At 44.6% G+C, this 26464-nt stretch overlaps 3 protein-coding genes across 5 annotated transcripts in view; 2 read left to right on the forward strand and 1 right to left on the reverse strand.

Moving 5' to 3' along the window:
* Nucleotides 1-7260, reverse strand: part of BRCC3 (BRCA1/BRCA2-containing complex subunit 3) — a 78435-nt gene extending 71175 nt beyond the window's left edge. Inside the window, exons 1-3 of the mRNA XM_061408915.1 lie at nt 7124-7260; nt 6293-6309; nt 5519-5573 (exon numbers count right to left, since the gene is read on the reverse strand). Of these exons, the coding sequence (XP_061264899.1) occupies nt 5519-5573; nt 6293-6309; nt 7124-7246 (195 nt within the window). The 5' untranslated portion in view covers nt 7247-7260. The remainder of the gene's footprint in view (nt 1-5518; nt 5574-6292; nt 6310-7123) is intronic.
* Nucleotides 7261-8007: 747 nt separating this feature from the next.
* On the forward strand, nt 8008-16231 carry MTCP1 (mature T cell proliferation 1). Its single transcript, XM_061408911.1, has 6 exons — nt 8008-8095; nt 14143-14294; nt 14404-14574; nt 14664-14715; nt 14820-14860; nt 16169-16231. The coding sequence occupies exons 2-4, from the start codon at nt 14190-14192 to the stop codon at nt 14709-14711; spliced, it is 324 nt and encodes a 107-aa protein (XP_061264895.1). The 5' UTR covers nt 8008-8095; nt 14143-14189; the 3' UTR covers nt 14712-14715; nt 14820-14860; nt 16169-16231.
* CMC4 (C-X9-C motif containing 4) lies at nt 14821-19214 on the forward strand. Of its 3 annotated transcripts, none has more exons than XM_061408913.1 (3): nt 14821-15185; nt 16169-16236; nt 18852-19214. In XM_061408913.1, the coding sequence occupies exons 1-3, from the start codon at nt 15163-15165 to the stop codon at nt 18998-19000; spliced, it is 240 nt and encodes a 79-aa protein (XP_061264897.1). In that variant the 5' UTR covers nt 14821-15162; the 3' UTR covers nt 19001-19214. The 3 variants fall into 3 exon arrangements, with proteins under 3 accessions (XP_061264897.1, XP_061264896.1, XP_061264898.1); XM_061408912.1 differs by having other exon boundaries at nt 14821-15013; XM_061408914.1 differs by having other exon boundaries at nt 14840-14860.
* The last annotated feature ends 7250 nt before the right edge of the window (nt 19215-26464 follow it).

The raw sequence follows: 26464 nt of genomic DNA on the forward strand, positions 1-26464 counted from the left end.
ACTGTCAAGGTTGAAACTCAGAACAGAGGAGGCACATCTAAGCTTAGAAAGGCTCTAGGAGAGGGAAGATGAGAGCGTTTTCAGATGAGCTGAACTCAGGTGAGAGTCTGGAAATCAAGGCAAGGAATTATTTGAGGACAGGGAACAGAGGTCCAGGGTGAATCCTGGGGTGCACCCATGGTTTAGGATGGGGTACAGTAAGAGGAATGAGGCAGGGAGACAGAGGGATCAAAAGCAGAACAATGAAATGTTTGAAGAGTTTCAGGAGAACAGGTGAGTATGGAATTGCCAGACACCGCAAGGACGAGGGAGAAATCTGAGACGTTTGAAGTAAGTAATAGACCCTACACTATGCAGCAAAGCAGCCTTGAGGCATGTGCGGCTACTGTGCTTCACCTGTGGTTCCTTTTCATGCCTTTTTTTTCACCTCATGGACTCTTTCATAGACTTTAAATTTCCTGCTCATCCTATAAAGAATGAGTCCTTCTCCCCTCCCACACAACTTCGCTTATTGCACACACATATCTGCTAGAGCTTACATGTGTTCTATTTGTTGACAATCTCCTCCTCTACTAGAGTTGGACCATAAAGAAGGCTGAGCAAAGAAGAATGGATGCGTTTGAACTGTGGTGTTTGAGAAGACTCTTGAGAGTCCCTTGGACTACAAGGAGCTCCAACCAGTCTATCCTAAAGGAAATCAGTCCTGAATATTCATTGGAGGAACTGATGCTGAAGCTGAAACTCCAATACAATGGCCACCTGATGCAAAGAGCTGACTCACTGGAAAAGACCCTGATGCTGGGAAAGATGGAAGGCAGGAGGAGAAGGGGATGACAGAGGATGAGATGGTTGGATGGCATCACCGACTCAGTGGACATGAATTTGAGTAAACTCTGGGAGATGGACAAGGAAGCCCAGCATGCTGCGGTCCATGGGGTCACAAAGAGTTGGACATGACTGAGCTGAACTACCAGAACATCACATCCTCTGTCGTCGCCTTCTCCCGCCTTCCGTCTTTCCCAGCATCAGGGTCTTTTCCAATGAGTCAGCTTTTTGCATCAGGTGGCCAAAGTATTGGAGCTTCAAGAGACATGAATTTGAGCAAACGCTGGAAGGTAGTGGAGGACAGAGGAGCCTGGCGTTCTGCAGTCCATAGGATCACAAAGAGTTGGACACAACTTAGCAAATGAACAACAACTACTAGAACATAAGCTCCTTAAGGGCAAGCAACATGTTTTAGTTATTTTCTAACCCCAGCCACCGTACAGTATCTGGCAGGCACAGAGGATACAATAAAGAAAATCAGGGAGTTTCCCTGGTGGTCCAGGGGCTAGGACTCTGCACTCCCAATGCAGGGGGCCTGGGTTCAATCCCAGGTTGCGGAACTAGATATCACATGCTGCAACTTAAGAGTTCACATGCTGCAACTAAAGATTCCACATGCCACAATGAAAAACATCCAGTGGGCCACAACTATAGATCCCGCATGCCACAACTAAGACCCAGTGCAGCCAAATAAATCATTGTTACCTTTAACACAAAAAAGAAAAGAAAAGAAAAGTAGAGACAGAAATAAATTCAACCTTCCAAGGAGCAACAAGGCAAGAGCTGACTTTGGAACAGAAACAACCAAGCATAAAGAGAATGGGTGACATTTTCATGTGCAAAAAAACCGAGAGATCATTATCAGCCCAGAAACGCTAAAAAGAGAAAGGAAAATCTCAGGTATGACAAAGTGAAGAACACTGTAAAGGGTAAAATATGAGTAAATACAAATACAGCTAACTGTACAGAACAGCATGACAATGTCATGTGGGGCTTAAATAGCATATCAATAAAATCCACGCAAATAGTAATCCAAAAGGTGGGAGGATGTAAACGAAATTTCAATGTTCAAAGTTCTACTGTTATCAGGGAAATATTAAGAACAGTAATTTGTATTAGACTAACAAATCAAGAATGCCTACTGCAATATGTAGGATAATAACTACAAAAAGAGTAAAAAATGTTATATCTAATTAATGGAGGATCACAGGGAAATAATATACTGATGAATCCAAAAGAAGGCAAGGAAGGAGAGACAAAGAAAAAAAAAGAAGGTCAAATAGAAAGGAAAAATATGACAGTTATAACATATATATCTATAGATCTGTCTGGTGTGCATGTTATATATATATAATTACAGTAAATGTATTTGGACTAAACAGTCCAATTCAAATGATTATCAGACTAGATTTTTTTTAAAAACTACAGGCTGCCAATAAGAGACACTTTCAAATATTAGTACACAAAAAGGCTAAAAACAAATGGATGGAAAAAGATATTCCATGCCAACATTAACTAGACAGATAAGGTTGCTCAACTCATGAAGTTTCATATCGAATGTGCATGGTACAAACTGACAGAGAATTCAAGATGAGGACATGGACTCTGAAAAAATCAAATTACATCATTAAACTATTTTAACAGGAGTTGCTGCCCAGGGTGAATTTTCTCTCTTTCTCTACTCAGAGAAAGGTTTAGTGCCTAACAGGAATGAAAAATAGAAGTTTAGTATAGGGTGGTGAGACCAGCCCAGGTCTCAAAAAGAAAACAAAATAAGCACAGAAGTCACAGAGGACTGACAGATGTCTGCGAAAGTCACAAGGAGCTGAAGGGATTGAGGAACAGACTGTTATGGTCATAGTCACACAGGAAAGAAGATATTCCAGCTGGACTAGATCAGCCCCTACCCTTTTCCAGTTCCTTTTGTGCTTCTGCCATGGTACAGATCAAAGGTCAGCAAACTATGGCTGGCCTGGTCTCCCTCGGGCCAAACCTGGCCATGTTCATTCATTTATCTTCCAGTATCTGCTTCTGCACCATGCTGGCAGAGGAACTACAGCAGAAACTGTATGGCCCCCAACGCTAAACATATTTACCATCTGGCCCTTTCCAACAAGTCTGCACCCCCTGGCATGGCACTCCAGGGATCCTGGGCAGGTAACCCTAATTTCTTACTGCACTGGAGGTATGCTAATTCAAACAAAATGTGTTTATCAAGTCTGTACGATATGTGAGGCACTACATGAGGGCTAAAGTATACAAAGATAAACAGGATACAGTAGTCACATCCAGGAAGAGAGACAGGCAGGGCGACAACTCAAAGACAACATCCCTGATGTACCCTAATCGATATGCTACAAGTCAGGGCAGGTTCCTTTAAGGCATCTGCACTGAACCACAAGGGAAAGGGAGTCAGCCAAACAGAGGAGGATAAGCAAGAAGCCCAGACATAATACCCAGCAGACAGAAGAAGTGAAACAGCACAGCATCATCTGGAAACTGACATCATTTGCCATGGTTAGAACTTGAACCCACCTAGAGACATGTAAGGAGAGAAACAGATATGAAGTCAGGAAAGATCCTGACTGCTTCACTAAGAAGACTTCATCCTAAAAAAAAATAGAAAACCCACTGCCTTTTCAGCAGACTTGTAGCAGAGTGCTGTTCTCAAAAGATCACATCCTAAGCAGTCACAAGAAAAGCCTACAGGCAGGACAGACTCCTGGCAAGGAGACTGTGGAGACGCTGTGGTTCCCAAACGTGGCTGCACGTGAGAATCACCTGGGGACCTTTGCAGACTGCCGCCACACAGGTCTCACCAAAAACCGAGTCAGAATTGGGATTCTGTAGAGACTATTTCACGATTCCAAGATGTGGCTAGGTATGGGAACTACTATGGCAGGAGGAATGTTGGAGGAGAGGGTTTGGGGAAGAGGAAAGTTTTGAACACTAAACATGGATGTCCAGAAGGCAGTGAAGTATGAAGTTCTGGAGCATGGGGTAATTTATACTAACTAGCATCTACCAAGCATTAGCAACCAGTCAGAATGGCCAACATTTACTGGCTACATGCCACGTGTCAGGCATTTGGAAAAGTGCTTTTCATGTATTAACTTAATTGAACTCTCCCCATAACCCAGGAAGGTTGGTACTACTGGAATACCCATTCTGCAGATGATGTTTTACACACATTACATAGATCCAACTCTCTCAATTCTAGGAAGCTGGCAGCTATTATTATCCCTGTTTTAGAGATAAGGAAAGCAAAGCTCACAGATGTGAAGTCACATGCCCAAAGTCACACCATAAGTATCATAGAAAGTGTTTGCAGACAGATCTGTCTAACCTCAATGTCTGCTGAAGGTAAAGCCACAGGGAAGTTCATGTTGGCCAAGAAGACATCCTTGGAAGAGGAGATAAAGGCAGAAACTCGGAGAATACCATATTTGAGGCAGAGGAGGAAAAGTCCATAAATGATGAGAGGGAGAGAAGGAAGGAATAGGTAGACACAGCTATTAAAGGAAGGACACAAAATAAGTTAACTACAGGGACAGACAGAATTGAGATGTTATTTTTCCTTCCTTTCTGAAAAAGACAGTAATTGAAGCACAGCTGTATTCTAAGGGAAAAAAGCCAGATCACAGGAATAGGCTGAAAACTCAAAAGAGAGAAAGGATATTTGAGAAGCAAGGTCTGTGAAGAAGCTATAGCTTTAGACAGGAGTAAATTTCTTTCCTAATTATGGGAAGAAGCAAGGCAAAGTGGTTTAACATGGAGAGGACTGTATGTGCGGGTAATAATTAGATGGAGTTGTTGCCTGATAGCTTTTATCACCTTCATCATCTGCTTCATGGGAGGACAGAATTCACTTTTATTGTATTTTACAGAAGCGGTGGTCTGCAACACACTGGGGGGGAAATTAACTGGTCCTAAAGCTAAAGGAGATCAGTCCTGGGTGTTCATTGGAAGGACTGATGCTAAAGCTGAAACTCCAATACCTTGGACACCTGATGTGAAGAGCTGACTCATTGGAAAAGACCTTGATGCTGGGAAAGATTGAGGGCAGGAGGAGAAGGGGACGACAGAGGATGAGGTGGTTGGATGGCATCACCAACTCAATGGACATGAGTTTGGGTAAACTCTGGGAGTTGGTGATGGACAGGGAGGCCTGGTGTGCTGCAGTTCATGGGGTTGCAAAGAGTCGGACACGACTGAGCAACTGAACTGAACTGAACTGCACAATTAGGTTGAGAAGCATGATACTCGACCACAAAAATGAGAATAACAGAAAAGGTGGAGCAGAAGTGCAGACAGGTTGCCTGTAAGCAGAGAGGGGTTGCCTGAGTGACTGTTGAGACTTGGGATAAAAAGATAACAGGGATGCGAACCAGCCAAAGTCTCAAGGAAGATGGGAGAAGGGCCACAAACCCAGCAGAGGCCATTGAGGAGGAGAGCTGATGGCAGTTACTCATTTCGATGGAGTAGGAAAAACTTCCTGTGAAGAATAGGTCCCATTCCTAGTGAGGAGATTCTTCATCTGATTTTACTAGAGAGAACACCCACCCACCCCCCCACCGCCAGCCACAAATGAAGGTCTGCAGGAAGCAGGTTCATCCCTGGCTGAGACCATCAAACAGACAGATATCCATCCCCGAGTGCAAGTTTGCATCATGCAAAATGAGAGCACACGTACCTTTTCAGCAACTGTGCGCATTTCAGTTCCAGTATATGTAAATTTGGGGTCATTCCTTTTGGGGATAAATTAGAAAAAAAGGAACTGAGCTTGGGAATATAAAAAAAAAAAAAAGGTCTCAAAGCAAAGTAACAGGATTAGCAGTTTTTGCAATGAAACAGTAAAGACAGAGGAAGAGGAGGGAAATAAACTGAGACTAGAGCTGTGCTCATGACTGTTAGGAGGAGTCTGAGACACATGCTTAAGTGGCAAGCACACAGTTTTCATGATCAAAGCTAAAGTCCTATAATGTTGGATATTAAGCACTTGAGTTTGCCAAGGAGAAATTCTATGCTTTGACGTTTCAATAAAGGTAACCCAAAGCTTTCACCACCAAAAGCATTCAAGCTGCTGGAGACCTTGGAGATCACTGTAGGGTCCACCAGGGGGAGGCAGAAAGCCACTGACAATGTAGACAGAGAAATGGATTAATAGAGGGACACAGCCCCTTCCCATGCAGGCTATCTGCCCCAAAGAGCTTTCACTTAGGATCTTGGTTCCCGCAACCATATTTTTCACATCCATATCTCAACTGCCAATCCTCCTAACTAGAAAGTCAGGTGGAAAACAACTTTCAGAGGTGGGGTGGAATTGAAACTGGGTTATTGAGGGAGCTCCAGAGTCATCAAGGTAAGTTAGAATACATCCAGTCCAAAATACTGGGAAAGCTGTGATAATTTGGCGTTAACAGTAACAAAGAGATCAAAAGATAGGAATAAACAAATAGAGTCTTACCTTAAGTCATCATTTAACTAGAGTGGGAAAGAGCAGAAAAGATTATTGATCACATTAACTGTATTAGAGGTACATGATGCAGATAAAATGAAAATCAGGTGACAGGTTCCTGTACACCAGCATGAAAGCCTGGACAACTCTTACTTTGGATTATCAACAAGTAAGCTTGGTCTCTTTCGCCCTCTGCAATATTTAACACAGCGGAAATTTGGGAGTCTTAGAAAGCCTCACCTGTCTTAGGTTATTTGATGCCCTCAAAATGACTCCTAGAGGGAACAGTGAAGGCCCTAATCGTGGACGCCTGCTTCCTAATACACTGATGTCCTCATTGTAACAGATTCTTTCTGGTCTGACTCGCGGGTTTGGTCACTGGGGTGGTAACTCCAGATCTAAAGAAAAGCCACACAGTACAACCCGCCTACCAATGTAGGAGATGCAGGAGATCCAGGTTCGAGCCCTGGGTGGGGACGATCCCCTGGAGGAAATGGCAAGCCACTCCAGTATTCTTGCCTGGAGAATGCCACGGACGGAGGAGCCTGGCGGGCTGCAATACACGGGGTCGCAAAGAGTCGGCCAGCACTGAGCACACCCAGGAGAAAATGCAAATCTTCCCTCCCCTGCCCCCGCCTCTCCCAAAGGCTTGATGGGGACCGCTGGGGGCTTTTGGAAGGCTCCCGAAGCCTTCAGCGAGCAGAGGCAAGGGGGATGACCTATCCAAGGATGAGCCGAGGGGGCCTGTGGCCTCCAGAGCCCCGGGCGCGGCCAGCAGCCGCCCGGGGACGTGGGGAGACCGCTCGGCAGGGTCCTGGCCGGGCTGGTCGGCTGACTTACCTCCCCAATGCACAGCCCCATCACCTCTTCCTTCTCCGTGCTCAGAGCGTGATTGAGACACACCAGGAAGGCGTCTGACTCCAGATGGACCGCTTGCACCGCCTGCACCACCTGCACCGCCATCTTGGCCCGGCCCGCTCACGTCCGCCTCCGGCCAGCTCGGCCCTGGCCAACCCGCCGCTCAGCCGGGCCGGGCGGGTTCCGCGGGGGGCGGGGCCTGGGGCGCGGGGTGGGGCGGGGCGGGAGGGCGCGCGGGGGCGGAGCTTGGGACGTGGGAGCGGGGCCTGGGGTGCGGGGTGGGTGGAGGGCGGGCGAGTGGGGGCGGGGCTTGGGGCGGGGCGGGGCGTGGGGCGCGGGGCGGGCGGGCGCGCGGGGGCGGAGCTTGGGACGCGGGGGCGGGGCCGGCCCAGCGGTACCTGGGAAACGCCCGCCCCGGTTGAGGCAGGCGTGGCCGTTGGGGCGGAGGGCGGTGGCCGGCCGCGGGCAGGACGTGGGGCCGGGCTCGGGGGGCGGCAGGGAGGCGGCGCTGTCGGGCCGCGGGCGGACGTGGTGTGTGAGGAACGGGCGGACGGCCGGGCCAGCGCCTCCTGCTCGCCGGCGCCCATTTTGCCCGCCCGCCGAGAAGAGCCGTGCGCGGCCTACACGCTCCGGGGACCTCCCGCCAGCGGCATCGCTGCCCCCGCCGGCCTTCTCGCGCCCAGGGGACGCTCTTTGAAAACTGGGTCCCGAGTTAAGGTTTTCTTTTATTTTGTTTCCAAGTTAGGGGCCTTGAATTTGGGACCACTCTTTCATTGGACCACTTCCGGTAACCGGCCGGTAACTTCGGTTCGGTGACCTCGGCTCGGAATGCGCCTCGGCTCTCCCCGGGCTCACGTCCCGATCTCGGCTTGAGTGGCCCGGGGTGGGTGACCTGAAGTTGTAGCCTCGCTGCTCTTGAGGCGGATTAATTAGCCCAAGAAACACTATATTCATGTGAGTAACCTCTTGGCAGAAACAGTGCTACACTGTATCTGAAAAGTATCACTCCTAAGCTTGGTGGCTGCTACTTTCTCCGAAGGCTTTTAGGTATCTCTGTGTTCGATACAGGGAAAGGGAAAGGGGAATTCAAGTTTCGATTTGAGGTCAGATGTATCTCAGATCGCCGCAGATACGCACGAGTTTCCTCAGCTCGCCTTGTCTCTGTGATATCAGACCCGGTGAAATTATACGTAAAAGTCATTTTCTTTGGAGGTGTGATAAACACGCCATAAGGGAAAGTACGCATCTCCCAACTGCCAAGGCTAGAAATTACACGCGGGTTCTTGAACGAGTCTAAATCAAAGACAATCTATGCCGTGCTGCCGCTACAGCCGGTCAGTGCCTGTTGGTTTGACCGGTTTCGTGTGTAGTCTGGGAGCCAGGCGAACAGGCCAGTACTGGAAAGGGAACACGCCCAGGGTGCTGCTGGAGGACGTGTTGATGCTTTGCTCTTCTCCCAAGTCAGTTCCAACCCCAATCTCCCCACAAATAGGGCCAACGTCCCGTGGAACATCTATGCCAGCAACCTCCATTGTTTACCTAAAGTTTAAGAATCATATTGCAGATCCTTCCACTATTCATTTTGCTAATGGTGAAGCAGGGGCGACATTTCAAGTGTGCGATTACATTCGACCTATCCGATTTTGCTCTTAAGCTTCGATTTTACAGCATATATTCTTTTCAATTGCTCTTCGCGGCTAGTGTGCCCTGCGCTGATGGTGCACGAATGGCTGTTATTATTGTTTTCTGATGGGACTTCTTCCGTTTATAACCACTTTTAGGCAGCACTAAAAGAGAAGAAAAACACCTTTTGTCTATGGTTGGTGTTCCTCAATCTCACATTCAACATTGACATTCTCTTTTATAATGCTCATGGGTGTATTAGACAGCTCTAAAGTTTAATTGGAGTAGAAAAAAAAAACTACCGACATTTATGTCAAAGTTTATTATGTGCTAGACTACAAAGCATCTCTATGTCTCATATGTGTAAACTGCCCCAGTTGGAACCGGCGTCTGCAACTTCCTAGCTGTGTTACCTCATGCAAGTTAGCTAACTTCTCTGTGCCTTACTTCCGTCATCTTTAAGTGAAGGTAATCGTAGTATCTAATGAGTGATTGTGAAGCTGGCAAGGGTCAATATATATAAGACATGTAGAAACTGCTAAGTAAGTGCTGACAATCATGATCAATATGTTCTTTTATCATTTAACATTTTAGAAAGCTGGAGTGTAGACAGCTTAACTTATCCGAGGTCACAGAGCTAGTAAGTTGCAAAACCAGCATTCATATACAGGCCAGGCTGACTCCAGGGCTGGCATTCTTGATATTAATAACTTCACTCATTGTAATTAGATGAGTTTATTAATTCACTTCAAATAAAATAAGTGTATTCGACTGATTTATGTTTGAAAGCTGTTCAAACACCTGGAAGTTAAGCCAAATTGTAAATTTTTAAAAAGACACAATAATTCATTATATACATGAAAAATAATGGTTTTACTTACATACCTAAGGAAGTCCTTCTTTGTGATCTGTCATCTATTTAAAGTAGTTTACAAACCGCCTTACTAAGAAATAGTCTATCTAGGCCAGTGTGGTCCCTGGTCATATTCAGGTTACCATCAGGGTAACCCCCATGGGGGCAATCTTTCTTAGTGTATTCATGGGTATGCTCAGTCGTTCAGTCATGTCTGACTCTTTGTGACCCCATGGACTGTAGCCTGGCAGGCTCCTCAGCCCATGGAGTTTTCAAGGCAAGAATTCTAGAGTGGGTTGCCATGTCCTCCTCCAGGGGATCTTCCCCACCCAGGGATCAAACCCACGTCTCTTGCATCTCCTGCATTGGCAGGTGAATTCTTTACCACAAGTGCCACCAGGGAAGCCCTACATTCATGGGTAATAAAGGAATATAAACACTTTTTTTGGCCACACCGTGAGGCATGCAGGAACCTTTGTTCCCCAACCAGGGATGGAACCCGTGAGCCCTGAATTGGGAGCACAGACTTAACCACTAGACTGCCAGGGAAATCCCTGTAAACACTTTTTTGAGTCCACTTGAATTTGTATCTGGTAGTATACCTTGAGTTTAGTGCAACAGGGTTATATTCCGTGTATTGTATTGCACTTTGTACCTAAGTTTATCTCGAGGTTTCAGAGATTCATCTTCGTTCACAGGGCCCTGAAGTTTATGCACAAGTGTCATATACAGAAGAATGTTCTCTAGTCAGATAAACTGGAGGGAATGTTAAAGTTTCGTGCCAGTATAACTTGCCAGAGCTTTTATTATCCTTAGGTGCTTTATGCTTCCCTAAGATTCCCAAACTTACTTGACCAAGAAAAAGTTAGGGGCCAGCGTTCCAAGGATCACCTCTAGGGAGACTGTGTTCCATTCATACAACCTGTGATTCTGGGGCTGCTAAGTTGCTTCAGTCGTGTCTGACTCTGTGCAACCCCATAGACGGCAGCCCACCAGGCTCCCCCGTCCCTGGGATTCTCCAGGCAAGAACACTGCAGTGGGTTGCCATTTCCTTCTCCAATGCATGAAAGTGAAAATGAAAGTGAAGTCGCTCAGTCGTGTCTGACTCTGGGCGACCCCATGGACTGCAGCCCACCAGGCTCCTCCGTCCATGGGATTTTCCAGGCAAGAGTACTGGAGTGGGGTGCCATTGCCTTCTCTGGTGATTCTGGGGGCTTTGCTCTTAATCCCTCTCACTGAGCCTTTGCATTTCTCAGCTGAGGTTCTTATTGATTTGCATTCACAGGGCAGCTTCTCAGTCCCTTGATCCCTGCAATTGCCTTCCACTGGGCCGTCACATGTCTCCGAGTGGGAGTCCAGGGCTGTATGTTGGGGCTTGTCCCCAGGCTCACCCCACTGATGCCCAGCATGTTGTCCTGTGGGTCACAGCAGTACACGTGGTGCCTTTCCTCTCAGAATATTTTGCAGAGGTTCACAGGCCTCTTGGTAGTGATTCTTCCTAACTTATACCATCCAATTGGTTGGCCCTCTATTCTGCTGGAAATATCTCCTTTCAAAGTCAGAGTAACCAGTAAATGTTTGCTTTTCCTTCAAAACATGTAAATGTCAGTGTGGCAGTCTGTTAGTTGTTGTCAGGGCCTACCTGTGAAGTTGAGATGGCTCTAAAACCCTCAACGCTGGGTTTCTACTTTAAAGGGGGGGGCGGGGGAAACACACCAATTTCTTCTGTATCAAAATTCTGACTTGACTCTCTTTTTGACATTCCTATTTACTGTTTTTCTTTTCTTGGATCACTCCTTTCCAAAGCTGTGGGGTGGGGGACGGGGAAGAGAGGCAGAATAGTTGTGTCTGCGAAATGGAAAAAAAAGGCTTTGAACAAAATAATAGCTATCTAATCGACCCAGAGAATGAACCACTCTCTACCCATGTTTATATGGCCTTTTGTCTGTCTACTCAGCATACCATGTCCATCCACTCCCAGGAACACTGACTAGCATTTGAGGCTCACAGTGCCCCAGTACTGCCCAGTACTGTGTTATTCCTTCTGTCTAGTGCTTATAATACTATATCGGGGTGGGGCGGGGACAGGACTTGTGAAATAAGCAGAGCAAAATGCAAAGTGATTTATAATTAGTGGCCAAAATGTGATTTTAGACATAAATGTTCAGTAGTCATCAGAGGCAAGATGTTTTCATCAAGGAGGCAGACATGTACCCTCTGTGGTCATGGCACTGAGATAGGCAGAGAGGCCTGGGAAGCCATATTATAGGTGAGTGGACAGGGAGAATTCAAGGAGATCCAACCAGTCCATCCTAATGGAGATCAGTCCTGGCTGTTTATTGGAAGGACTGATGTTGAAGCTGAAACTCCAATACTTTGGCCACCTGAAGCAAAGAGCTGACTCGTTGGAAAAGACCCTGATGCTGGGAAAGATTGAGGGCAGGAGGAGAAGGGGACAACAGAGGATGAGATGGCTGGATGGCATCACCGACTCAATGGACATGAGTTTGGGTAAACTCCGGGAGTTGGTGATGGACAGGCAGGCCCGGTGTGCTGCCGTCCATGGGGTCGCAAAGAGTCAGACACAACTAAGCTGCTGAACTGAACTGGACAGGGAGAACATGGATACAGCACTGGACACAATGAATCTGGTATCGGGGTGAAGTTGGTCTCAAATAATAGTGGTAGTGGCACTGGTTGGCATTGGTGACAGGTGGGATGTACCCACTGAAGAAGAGGAGGAAGTCCAGGATAAGTCATAAGTTTTTAATCTGCAGGATCAGGAGAGGCTGTGTTGCCACTGAGAGAAATTGGGATTTGGTTAAGGAGAAGGCATTCTGCCTTTGATGAGTTTGAAATAAGAGAGCCATATAAGACAAAGGGCTTTCCTTGTAACTCAGTCAGTAAAGAATCTGCCTGCAATGCAGGAGCCCCAGGTTCGATCCCTGGGTTGGGAAGATCCCCTGGAGAAAGGCATGGTGACCCACTCCAATATCCTTGCCTGGGAAATCTCATGGACAGAGAAGCCTGATGGGCTGCAGTCCATGGGGTCACAAAGAGTCAGGCATGACTGAGCAACTAACACTTACTTATAAGACAAAAGGTATGATAGGCTCAGAATCAGGTCCACTCAGGGTACAATGGGCAAAGCAACCATGATGCTCTTAAATCATTCATGCCAATCAAACCATTTCCTCCCTCTCTCAAACATATTTCCACCTACCTTTCAGTGAAGGTAAACTAACAATGTTAAGGAAAAACAACAAATCAGACTCAGCTTGTTCTGGCAAAGGCTGGGTTCAGCTCAGTTAGTTCTCCTCTCGGACTTCACCCTGCATTCTGGCTTCTTGTTTGCTCTTGACAGTCTCATTTTGAGGGTTTAGCAACCTCCCAAGCCGTATTGCAGTCCCTCTCCTACCTAATGGTCAGCCAGTGGGAATAGAAGGCCTCTGTTTTTTTTGTAGTGGATTCCCCAATGGCATGTCTGCACCCTGCCCAATGTAGACATCCAGGGAAGCCACCCCGTGATGCTGAAACTTGGCCCCCAAAGGTTCATTCCTGCAAAGTGCAGGTCGAGGTATTGTGAGACCCTGAAATCCGATCCAGAAGTGGGCAGAGGATCCTTACAGTAGAGCTGAGTTTGTGTTACGGAAGATTTGGCCCCAAAGGTGTGCTTCACTTACACCTCTCAAAGAGCAGGTGAGCTTTTCTGCTTTTCTGACTTGGGAAAACAGAATGTAAAGCCACCCGTCTGTGGGAAAATGGGCTTCTGTGACACCCCGAAGCATTAAAATGAAATGAGATGGGTAACCTCTTTTGCTGTCTCTCAACTCTTAATCATCACAATCCCAGACTGTCTTGGAACTGAAACATTCCATGATATGACCTTATATATTTTCACTAAAAAGAAAACTGCCTTTTGGAAATGCCAAAAGGTAATGCCAAGTAAGCTTTCTAAGAAAACTGCTTAACAGGTCGTTTGCCTTTTAAAACAAAATTCTGATTGCCATTTAGAAAGCCACACACATGATTACATGATTTGACCTGCACAGTCTTACCTTTTAAGATGGAAACTGCTTGGAAAGGGCTTTTACTTGGGGACAGATGGCATGCATGCATCTGTTCTACTGCTTTCCTGCCCCAATAAGTGTGTCCTTCTGTGCACTGCTGTGCATACTCCATGGCTCACTACATTTTGTCCGATGCTGTTTGCGGAATGCAAAGACTGCGAGACCACCCCCCCCAACCCCTGGCTTCCCATAGCGCTGTTCCTACATGCCCCCAGAACCCCTTCCCTCCCTGAGTTCTCGAGTGCTTCGCCGTCAGCAGCCTCACCCGAGGTTCTGCCCCAAGTTTCAAACCGGCCACGAGCTTCAGATGCCCCGGGTTCAGTGTAGACGGCGCAAGTAAGCGTCAAAGAGGTTGGCTTCTAGTTGGTGGTTGCTAGTACCAGGTCCCCTGGCTCATGGGTGTGTTCAATCCAAGGCCCAAAGTCACACCTGTGTCCTGTGCACGGGTGCTGCAGGCTTAGGTGGAGAAAAGCAGGGCTAGCATTGGACCCCAAAGCCCAGGATGGCAGGACAGGATGTGGGGGCCCCACCCGATCGCCTCTGGGTTCACCAAGAGGGTGTCTACCGCGACGAGTACCAGCGCACGTGGGTGGCCGTCCTGGAAGAGGTAATTGTTTCTCCTTTGCGGATTTCTTGATCGATTTTTTGCTTTCAAGTACATCCGTTGCACCATCCTGAAGTCTCTGGTTTTCTGTGTGATCGCTTCTCTCCACCAGGAGACGAGCTTCCTAAGGGCCCGAGTTCAGCAAGTTCAGGTTCCTTTAGGTGATGCAGCCAGGCCAAGTCACCTTCTCACCTCCCAGCTACCTCTCATGTGGCAACTCTACCCCGAGGAGCGCTACATGGACAACAACTCTCGCTTGTGGCAAATCCAGCATCATTTAATGGTAGGCCTGTTGCTTAATCATTTTTTTTTTTTTCATTGTCCTGGGCCTCTTATGACAGAGTACTCTATAAACTTTTCTTTTTCTGGCAGGTCAGGGGCGTAGAGGAACTGTTGCTTAAGCTTTTGCCTGATGATTAACCGGGTACGTATTTTCTCTCTCTCCCTGTCCCTACCCTGCTGCTGCTTTTTCGCTCTGATCATGGTGATGTTAATGATCTTTTCTTTTCCACCCCTCCCCCCCACCAGGTGCTGGGATTCTAGGAAGAGATGCTCCACTGTTCTGTTCAGTAAATGACAATCACGACATTCACCACTGCAGTGCACCCACCTGTGGGCCTGGGGTGGGGGGGCGTGGGGTGAAAAACTGCTCAAGAACACAGAAGTTTAGAAAGGGCCATGAAGAACATGGAAAGTGGAACTGCAGAGGAAGGGTTATGCAGGTAGAAAGCAAGCCAACACAAGCATGTAGTTAGGATACGTAACTTGCCATTGACTCCTTTGGAAATTGCCATAGACCCGTTAATGGACATCATCCGCTGGACCTGGGATCTGATGAATCCCACAAAAGTCAGCACCTGCTACAGAACAGATGCCCCGATCACCAAGGACTTGGTACTGATTTAGAGAGAAGAGAGCAACTGCTAGCAGCATCAGCATCTCTTTGTCGCTAATTTGCCCTGCAGCAATTCACCTGCCTTTCCTTCTCCCATCCTGTAAATATCCTAGGTTTTGCGCCAGTGTTTCCCATCCCAGTACTGACCTAACTCAGATCTACTGAGAAGTTAGGGGGCTCTGAGGGGAAAAAAAGAGAAAAAGATTATTTGCATTCATGAAATAGCTACCAAGGCTCCTGGGCCTTTTTCCTTTCTGACATGGTGTCTTCACATTATTAGAAATTGCTGATCAGAATCAGGGGCATTTAAGTTTATTCTCTGGTTTCAAATATCTGAAGTTGGTTTCTGTAAGAACTCCACGAAAAATTTTAACTGCTTACCTAGCACCGTTCTCAGGAAGTAGTAATAGCACCGAATATTGCTGATTCACTACCTGATAAAGACATTTCCTGAGTTAAAATACTCATAGCACTTTATGTACGTTAAAAGTAAGGTTTTACTTGTTAAAAAATCTTGGGAATAATAGCTATCATGTGTTCAGTCCTTACTGCCTTCTATGCAGTTTATTGCCTTTATGACATTTAATCCTTCCATCAGTGCTTTCAGGTAGGTATGATCCCTATTTTGCACATCAATAATAAGGAAAAGGCTCAAGGAGTTAAATCATTTATAAAGGTGGTTCTGTAAGTCATAGAGCCGTCAGGTTGCAGCTTTGGCTTCTCTAGCCCAATGTTGGTTTACAGTGGTCAAGATGAGTTGAATTCAAGGGTTTTTTTTCCAAGCTATTTATATCTTCCAAACCAAATGGAATATTACACAAATACAGCATATTCATCCTCTGAACGGGAAGAACGTTGTAGTGTAATTGTTTTCCAGCAATTGTAAGAGCATACTGCTTGTCTCAGAAGAAAATTCCATCTAGAGGGGCTTTAAAGTCTTTATGTATAAAAAACAAAATAAAAATCATTTTTCTTATTTTAGTTTTCTGGATATGCCGCAGAAGGATCCGTGCCAGAAACAAGCCTGTGAAATACAGAAATGTTTACAAGGTAGTACGTTAAATGCTTTTTCTATGTTTCCACTTTATCTGTGAACTAACAAGAAACCAAGTGTTCTTTTTATCATCAGACAATACTAACTCCACTCAGAATATAATATTTCTGTAATTAATTTATCCTCTTTTCCTCATTATATCACCAAAGATGGCAGAAAATAAAGCAAAGATGGCAGAAAATAAGTAATGTGACCTAAGCTTAGGGTTAACAAATCCTGGTTGTACATTTAGAATCACCTGGAGAACTTCAAAAACTTGCCTAGAACAATTAAATCACACTCTCTGCAGCTGGGGTCTGGGTAGGACTCAATCGAAATCATTAACCAGGTGATTTTAATACACAGCCAGAGTTGAGAATCACTAAGATGAGCAAAGTCCTTTTTTAAAAAGACTAGTTTTAAATGTGGAGAAGGCAATGGCAACCCACTCCAGTACTCTTGCCTGGAAAATCCCATGGACGGAGGAGCCTGGTGGGCTGCAGTCCATGGGGTCGCACAGAGTCGGACACGACTGAGCAACTTCACTTTCATTTTCACTTTCATGCATTGGAGAAGGAAATGGCAACCCACTCCAGTATTCTTGCCTGGAGAATCCCAGGGACTGGGGACCCTGGTGGGCTGCCGTCTATGGGGTCGTGCAGAGTCGGACACGACTGAAGCGACTTAGCAGCAGCAGCAGCAGTTCTAAATGGGTTGGTCATACTTTACCAACTCACTTTGGTGGCCGACAACTCACTTTTTAAGAGCAGTCAAGTTAGAAGGTGTGGGGGTGAAAATACAATTGGGATTCAGCAACTAACTCTTAAAGGCAAAAGTTAATTTCAGCTAAAGCATATTTGATATGATTTGTCCATTTTGTTGGACCAAATACTAGAGAATTTTAGTTTTTTTAAATCAGCCAATGATTACTAGCAGAAAGCTACAAGGCTATCTGAATTTGAAAACTGATTTTTTTGATCATTTTTTTCCCATTATTAAAGTAATAGACATGGATGCCCACAAAAACATAAAAATGAAAGAAGAGAAAATGTTCAGAATTCACCCAAAGACTCACCACCAAAGAAAACCCTTGTTTGTGTATTTCCATTGACCTTTAACTTTGATTCTTGGACTTTTCCATTTATGATGCAAGCAATATTTTTTAAATCTTTTAATCTGAAATGTTAATGGAAAATAAGAATGCCATTTTATTCATCCTTTTCTTTCCCTTCTCCAAATTGATGAAAAAGGACGGGGAATTCCCTGGCAGTCCAGTGGTTAGGACTCCATGCTTTCACTACCATGGGCCCAGGTCATCCACCACCTGCCTGCAAAGAATGCTCTTCACAATTTCTTCTCCCAGATAAATTCTTAGGTGATTCTGATTCTTTCCTGATTTAAATTAGCATCATATGGCTAAAGGAGAACACACATCAAGTTAGAGCTGGTTACACCCCCTTGCTACAGTGAGAGCCGGAAGGACTGAAATAGAGACCACTAAATACTCAGTGTATGACAATCGCAACTGAAAGGGCTTTAAATAACATTGACTTAATCCTTTCACCCGTGAGATGGATATAAGCTTTGTAACTTGTCCAGGGTCACAGAACTAGTAAGGGGCACAGTGATGATTGGAACTCCTTTGGTCTGGGTCCAAACCTGGACTTAGCCACCCAACCGTACTCTTGCTAATCAGAATTGTCTTTCCTATCCCAGACTAACTCCCATGCATCCTATTTTGGTAATAGGGAACTCAAATCGACTACAGCTTACCTAGAACCTTTAGATAAAGTCCTCCTAGACTTAGGGTCTATCTTTGGGGCAAATGTTTTATATAAAGGACCTAACAGGAAACATTTTAGGCTTTGGAGGTCAGGAGGTCTTTGGGTAGGTGTATGTGGCTGTGGGTGTGGGTGAGTGTGGGTGTGTGTTTACAACCTTCTATAAAAACCATTCTTAGCTCATGCATGGGAAGTCGTTTCAGTCATGTCTGACTCTGTGCAACCCATTGGACTATAGCCCACCAGGCTCCTCTGTCCATGGGATTCTCCAGGCAAGAATACTAGAGTGGGTTGCCATGCCCTTCCCCAGGGGATCTTCCCAACCCAGGGATCGAACCTGCATCTCTCATGTCTACTGCATTGGCTGGTGGGTTCTTTACCACTAGTGCCACCTGGGAACCCCCCAAATAAATTTATTCTTAGCTCAGCTGTTAAAAAGGCTGAAGCTGCAGTTTCTCAACCCCTAATGCAAAGGTTTGTTTGGGAACATCCAGCAGCCACCTTAAACTGAGTGCAAACTAATGTGCAAGGGATGAGTGACTCCTCCCTAAAAAAAAGAGAGGAGGTTAGAAACCACTGCCCTAGAAAAAGGCACATAAGTAATCAGCCTTAAAGAAAAGGAAATTAGATGTGAAAATATCTTCTGAGCACTTTGTAAATCATACTTTTCTTCCTTATTAAGCTGTCGATGGGTCTCTAAATCAGAAAGAATTCAGTGGATGTGGTTACATCCTCTTTCTTCCATGTCTGTAGGCACATTAAGGTGAAAAGGACTGGGAAGTTCAGGTCTCAACGTCCCTGTGCCTGAGTTCTATAAGATCATGACTAGGGTCTGCCTGTCTGTTTTTCAGCCAACAACTACATGGAATCTAAGTGTCAGGCTGTCATCGAAGAACTGCGTAAGTGTTGTGCTCGATATCCCAAGGGAAGATCTCTCATCTGCTCAGGATTTGAGAAAGAAGAGGAAGAAAAGCAGACACTGAAGTGCACACCACAGTAAAGTTCTGCCGAGAACCAAAACGCTGCTCTACGTTTCCACCATGCGGGTTTTATTTATCCTCCTGACTCTTTCTTCAGGCCAGGTAGCAGCAAATATCCAATGAAAAAGTCAACTATAAAAGTTAATATGCCATCTATGCAGAACAAATATAAATATATTGAACAAATGTGTAGAATGGGATAAAACAGCTGCTAAAATAAATCTTTTCAGTGAACATTTTTGGTTTGATATATGTGATGTTTTGCTTTCTTGTTACTAAAGGCAGACTTGACTGCTTGTTTGAAAGGTGATAATGGAGGGTCAAGTGTCAGTAGAAAAGCAGGCAAGCTGGGGAGGAGGTAGACTCTTGTCCTCACTCCAATTCTGAAGATTCTGATCAGCCATGACAGTTTTTAAAGGGAAAAGGGGGAAGAATCTCAGGGAATCATTTAAGCAGGAGGTTGGCTTCTGCATCCTTCTCCTTTGTGTGCAGACTAGCTGACTCTTCAGATGTTATCTTATTGGCAGGATTACTTATGGGGGCTACTGGGGGTGGAGGCCTACCTACTTCTGTCTAGGAAAAGAATCAACAAGTTAGGCGAGGCATGGCGTGCATTCAGGACACATAAGTCAGGAGTTTGCTTAAATTGCCTGGTGATTCATTCCTATGATCAGGTTCTTTTAAGGTTACAGGGGAACCAGAAATGGGCAAATAGGAAAAGGGCAAAAGAGCTGCTTTCTTTATAACAAAATATATATTTGGTCTTTATCTCCATTCTTTGCACTGTGCTCCTAAAACTCTTAGAATTTCCTAAGTGATAAGTGCAATCATGGAAAGAAAAGAGAAACTAAGGAGCCTCTTGATGAGGGTGAAAGAGGAGAGTGAAAAGGCTGGCTTAAAACTCAACATTCAAAAAACTAAAATCATGGCATCCAGACCCAACATTTCATGGCAAAGAGATGGGGAAAAAGTGGAAACAGTGACAGATTTTCTTTTCTTGGGCTCCAAAGTCACTGAGGACAGTACTGCAGCCATGAAATTAAAGGACACTTGCTCTTTGCAAGAAAAGCTATGACAAACCTAGACAGTGTATCAAAAAGCAGGGACGTCACTTTGCCAACAAAGCTGCGTATAGTCAAAGCTATGGTTTTTCCAGTAATCATGTACAGATGTGAGAGTTGGACCGTAAAGAAGGCTGAGCACTGAAGATGATGCTTTCATACTGTGGTGCTGGAGAAGACTCTTGAGAGTTCCTTGGACTGCAAAGAGATCAAATCAGTCCATCCTAAAGGAAATCAACCCTGAATATGCATTGGAAGGACTGATGCTGAAGCTCCAATACTTTGGCCATCTGATGCAAAGAGCTGACTCATTGGAAAGACTGAGGGCAGGAGGAGATGAGGGCAACAGAGGATGAGATGGCTGGATGGCATCACTAACTCAATGAACATGAGTTTCAGCAAACTCTGGAAGACACACACCAGGGAATCCTGGCGTGCTGCAGTTGGAGCACACCAGTTGGAGAAGGAAATGGCAACCCACTCCAGTATTCTTGCCTGGAGAATCCCAGGGATGGGGGAGCCTGGTGGGCTGCCGTCTATGGGGTCACACAGAGTTGGACACGACTGAAGCGACTTAGCAGCAGCAGCAGCAGATAACTTTAGGATAGGGGCTGGTTGCCAGGGGAACCATGCTGCAATGTTAGAGGGTTGTAACTTTCAGTTTCCACCCCCACCCTGACCTCTGAGGAGGGAATATGGGTGAGAGGCTGAATAAGACTAAGTTCAGTCACCAATGACCAATGATTTGGTCAATTGTGACTTGTCACAATCAATGGTGATCTTGGTGACTTGTTAAAAGATCACAGAAAGACTTCCCTGGTGGCGCAGTGGATAAGAATCCACCTGCCAATGCAGGAGATGCAGATTCAAGCCCTGATTCAGGAAGATCCCACATGCTGAGGAGCAACTAAGTCCATGTACCACAACTGCTGAAGCCTGAGTGCCCTAGAGCCTGTGTCCCATGAGAGAAGCCACCACAATGAGAAACTCATGCACTGCAGCTAGAGAGTAGCCCCTGCTTGCCGCAACTAGAGAAAAGCCCATGCAACAATGAAGACCCAGCACAACTTAAATGAATAAATAATTTACCAAAAAAAATCACCGAAAAATAACAAAGTCAATTAATCATCAAAGTAGTAATTAATGATCCCTGGTGGCTCAGACGGTAAAGCGTCTGTCTATAATGTGGGAGACCCGGGTTCAATCCCTGGGTTGGGGAGATCCCCTGGAGAAGGAAATGGCAATCCACTCCAGGACTATTTCCTGGACAATCCCATGGACAGAGGAGCCTGGTAGGCTACAGTCCATGGGGTCGCAAAGAGTCGGACACGACTGAGCAACTTCACTATCACTATAGTAATTAATGAACGTTTTTTGCACACACACCAAAAAGACAGTTTGTAAACACAGAGCACTTAAACCAAAACATGGGATGAGGCCCAGGGGTGTACTGTTATAAAATAGTTTACATAGCATGACAGCAGTGACTGTTTTTGCTTCGCAGTGACTGCTTATGTTATTAGAATTTTCCTAAACGGTAGGGAATTGGTCAGTGGTTACCTCATATCAGCCTTGGAAAACAGTTCAGCTTTGTCTTACGATTTTCAGAAGCATAAGCAAGAAATGACCTAGGTCAGATTAGTCTCCCAAAGTTAAATTAAGCCTTGCTTGTGTGACTAAACTGGTTTTGTCTGCTCAAGGAGTTTTCAAAGCTAGTCTCAGTTTCTCCTTCTTATTTCTTTAATTTTTATTGAAGTATGGTTGATTTACAATGTGTTAATTTCTGTGATACAGCAAACTGATTCAGATATACACATATATATATTTTTTCATATTCTTTTCCTTTATGGTTTATCACAGGATACTGAATATAGTTCCCTGTGCTATACATTAGGACCTTGTTGTTTATCCATCATAAATATAATAGTTTTGCATCTACCGAGTCCCAAACTCCCAGTCTCATCCCCCACCCTTGGCAACCTCAGGTCTGTTCTCTGTGTCCATGAGTCTCCTGCTTTGCAGATAGGTTCCTCTGTGCCATATTTTAGATTCTACATATAAGTGATATCATATGGTGTTTGTCTTTTCCTGACTTTCTTCACTTAGTATGATAATCTCTAGGTTCATCCACGTTGCTACAAATGGCAAAATTCCATTTCTTTTTATTGCTGAGTAGTAAGTAGTCCACTGCGTAAGTATCACATCTTTATCCATTCAGTGGATGTTTAGATTGTTTCCATGTCTTGGCTATTATGAATAGTGCTGCTATGAACATAGGGGTACATGTATCTTTTCAAATTAGAGTTGTCATATTTTTCGGATATATGCCCAAGAGTGTTGCTGGATCATATGGTAGCTCTATTGTTAGTTTTTTGAGGAACCTCCATACTGTTTTCCATAGCAGCTGTACCAACTTTCATTCCACCAACAGTATAGGAGGGCTCTCACTCCCTTTTCTCCACACGCTCTCCAGCATTTGTTATTTGTGACTTTTTTTTTTTTTTTTGCCACACTGTACGACTTACAGGATCTTAGTTCCCCAACCAGGGGTTGAACCCATTCCCTTAAGTGTGGAGTCCTAACCACTGGGATGCCAGGGAATTCCCTGTTATTTGTAGGCTTTTTAATGATGGCCACTCTGACTGATGTGAGGTGGTACCTTATGGTAGTTTTGATTGGCATTTCTCTAATAATTAGCAATGTTGATCATCTTTTCTTATCATGTTTTCATGTGCCTATTGCCCATCTGTATGTCTTCTTTGGAGAAATGTCTATTTAGATCTTCTCCCCATTTTTCAACTGGGACATTGGTTTTTTTCTTATTGAGTTGTATGAACTCTTTGTATATTCTGGAAATTAAGCCCTTGTTTGGTTGCACCATTTTCAAATATTTTCTCCCAGTCTGTAAGTTGTGTTTTCATTTTGTTTGTGGTTTCCTTTGCTGTGCAAAACCTTACAAGTTTCATTAGGTCCCACTGTTTATTTTTGCTTTTATTTCTTTTGCCTTGGGAGACTGACCTAAGAAAACATTGAAATAATTAATGTCAGAGAATGTTTTGCCTATGAGCTCTTCTAGGAGTTCTATGGTGTCATGTTTTATGTTTAAGTATTAAGCCATTTTGAATTTATTTTTATATATGGTGAGAGGATGTGTTCCAACTTCATTGATTTACATGTGGCTGTTCAGCTTTCCCAGCACCACTTCCTGAAGAAACTGTCTTTTCCACATTGTGTATTCTTACCTCCTTTGTTGAAGATTAATTGACCATTAGGGCTTCTCAGGTGGCTGAGTGGTAAAGAATCCACCTGCCAATGCAAGAGACACAGGAGACCTGGGTTTGATCCCTGGGTTGGGAAGATCTGCTGGAGAAGGAAATGGCAACCTACTCCAGTATGCTTGCCTGGAGAATCCCATGGACAGAGGAGCCTGGCAGGCTGTGTAGTCCATGGGGTCACAAAGAGTCAGACACGACTAAGTGACTGAGTACACATTTTACACGATTGACCACAGGTGTATAGGTTTTTTTATGGGCTCTCTATTCTGTTCCATTGATCTATATGTCTGTTTTTGTGTCAATATCATGCTATTTTGACTACTGTAGCTTTGTAATACTGTCTCAAGTTTGGGAGGGCTATGCCTCCTGCTTGGTTTTTTTTGTTTGTTTGTTTAGGATTGCTTTGGTAATTCTGGGTCTTTTATGGTTCCAAATGAATTTTAAGATTATTTGTTCTAGTTTTGTGAAAAATATAATGGGTAATTTGTTTGATAGTGATCACATTAAATCTGTAGATTCCTTTGGGTAGTATGGCCATTTTAACAATATTAATTCTTTCAATCCAAGAGCATGGGATATCTTTCTATTTCCTTGAATCATCTTCAATTTCCTCTGTTAATATTTTTTTGTGCTAAGTTACTTCAGTTGTGTCCAACTCTTTGTGACCCTATGAACTGTAGCCCACCAGGCTCTTCTGTCCATGGGATTCTCCAGGCAAGAGTACTCGAGTTGGTTGCCACGCCCTCCTCCAGGGGACCTTCTGGACCCAGGGATCGAACCCACGTCTCCTATGGCTCCTGCATTGCAGGGGAATTCTTTATCACTGAGCCACCAGGGAAGTGGAACTAAAAGAATGTTCTTTTAGTTCTCAGCATATATCTTTCACCTACTTGGTCAGGTTTATTCCTAAGTATTTTTTAAATGTAATTTTAAAACAGATTGTTTACCTTCCCTTTCTGATATTTCATTGTTAGTGTAAAGAAATGCAAACAATTTCTCCCCCGCAACCCGCCCCACCCCGCTCCCTCCTCCACTCCCTGCAACTGATTTCTGTATGTTAATCTTAAATCCTGCTGCTGCTGCTAAGTCGCTTCAGTCGTGTCCGACTCTGTGTGACCCCATAGACGGCAGCCCACCAGGCTCCCCCGTCGCTGGGATTCTCCAGGCAAGAACACTGGAGTGGGCTGCCATTTCCTTCTCCAATGCATGAAAGTGAAAAGTGAAAGTGAAGTCACTCAGTCGTGTCTGACTCTGTGTGACCCCATGGACTGCAGCCTACCAGGCTCCTCTGCCCATGGGATTTTCCAGGCAAGAGTACTGGAGTGGGGTGCCATTGCCTTCTCCCCAAATCCTGCTACCTTGCTGAATTTGTTGATCAGTTCTAGTAGTTTTTGTGTGGAGTCTTTAGGGTTTTCTGCATATATATATATCATGTCACCTGTATACAATGGCAGTTTTACCCATTTCCCTACCAATTTGAATACTTTTTCTTTCTCTTATCTGATTGCTGTGGCTAGGAATTCAAATATAATGTTAAGAGAAGTAAGAGGGTTTCCTTGTCTTGTTTCAAATTTTAGTGGGAAGGCTTTCAGCTTTTCACCACTGAGTATTAGATTAGCTGTGGGTTTGTCACAAATAGCTTTTATTATGTTGAGGTATGTTCCCTCTATACCCACATTGGTAAGAGTTTTAATCATAAATGGATGTTGAATTTTATTTCATTTTTTTCTGCATCTATTGAGATGATCATGTGGTTTTTGTCCTTTGTTGACGTGTTATATCACACTGATTTGTGCATACTGAACCATCTTTGTGACCCTGGGATGAATCCAACTTGGTCATGGTGTATGATATTTCTTTTTGTGTTGCTGGATTCAGTTAGCTAATACTTCATTGAGAATTTTTGCATCTATATTCATCAAAGATATTGGACTGACTGTTTCTTTTTTGGTAGTGTCTTTGTCTCGTTTCAGTATCAGGTGATGGTGGCTTCATAAAATGATTTTGGAAGGGTTCCATCCTCTTATCTTTTGGAAAACTTTGAGAAGGATCAGTATAAGAGCTTCTTTGCATATTTGGTAGAACTCACCTATGAAGCCATCTGGTCCTGAACTTTTGTTTGTAGGGAGTGTTTTGGATTTGTTTTTATTATAGATTCTATTTCATTTCTGATGATTGGTCTTTTCAAGTTGTCTTTTTTTCTATTTCTTCTTGATTCAGTTTTGGTGGGCTGTATGTTTCTAAAAAATTGTCCATTTCATCTAGGTTGTCAAATTCATTGGCATATAATTGCTCATAGTATTTTCTTATGGGTTTTTTTTTTTTTTTTTTGTATTTCTGCAGTATGAGTTATCAGAGAAGGTAATGGCACCCCACTCCAGTACTCTTGCCTGGAAAATCCCATGGATGGAGGAGCCTGGTGGGCTACAGTCCATGGGGTCGCTAAGAGTCTGACATGACTGAGAGACTTCACTTTCACTTTTCACTTTCCTGCATTGGAGAAGGAAATGGCAACCCACTCCAGTGTTCTTGCCTGGAGAATCCCAGGGACGGAGGAGCCTGGTGGGCTGCCATCTATGGGGTCGCACAGAGTCGGACACGACTGAAGCAACTTAGCAGCAGCAGCAGTAGCAGGGTTTATCTGGAGAAGGCAATGGCACCCCACTCCAGTACTCTTGCCTGGAAAATCCCATGGATGAAGGATCCTGAAGGGCTACAGTCCATGGGGTCTCGAAGAGTCAGACATGACTGAGCGACTTCACTTTCACTTTTCACTTTCCTGCATTGGAGAAGGAAATGGCAACTCACTCCAGTGTTCTTGCCTGGAGAATCCCAGGGACGGGAGAGCCTGGTGGGCTACCGTCTATGGGGTTGCACAGAGTCGGACACGACTGAAGCGACTAAGCAGCAGCAGCAGCAGTATGAGTTATATAGTTTTTCCTCTTTCATTTCTTATTTTGTCTATTTATTTTCTCTCTTCTTGATGAGCTTGGTCAGAGGTTTGTCAATTTTCTATACCCTTTCAAAGAACCAATTCTTGGTTTTATTGACTTTTTAAATTTTGAAATCTTTATTTCCTCTCTGATCTTTATTATCTCCTTCCTTATGCTGACTTTAGATTTTGTTTTTTCTTTTTCTAAGTCTTTTA

The sequence above is a fragment of the Bos javanicus genome, chromosome X (assembly GCF_032452875.1).
Source record: "Bos javanicus breed banteng chromosome X, ARS-OSU_banteng_1.0, whole genome shotgun sequence".
Lineage (NCBI taxonomy): Eukaryota > Metazoa > Chordata > Mammalia > Artiodactyla > Bovidae > Bos > Bos javanicus.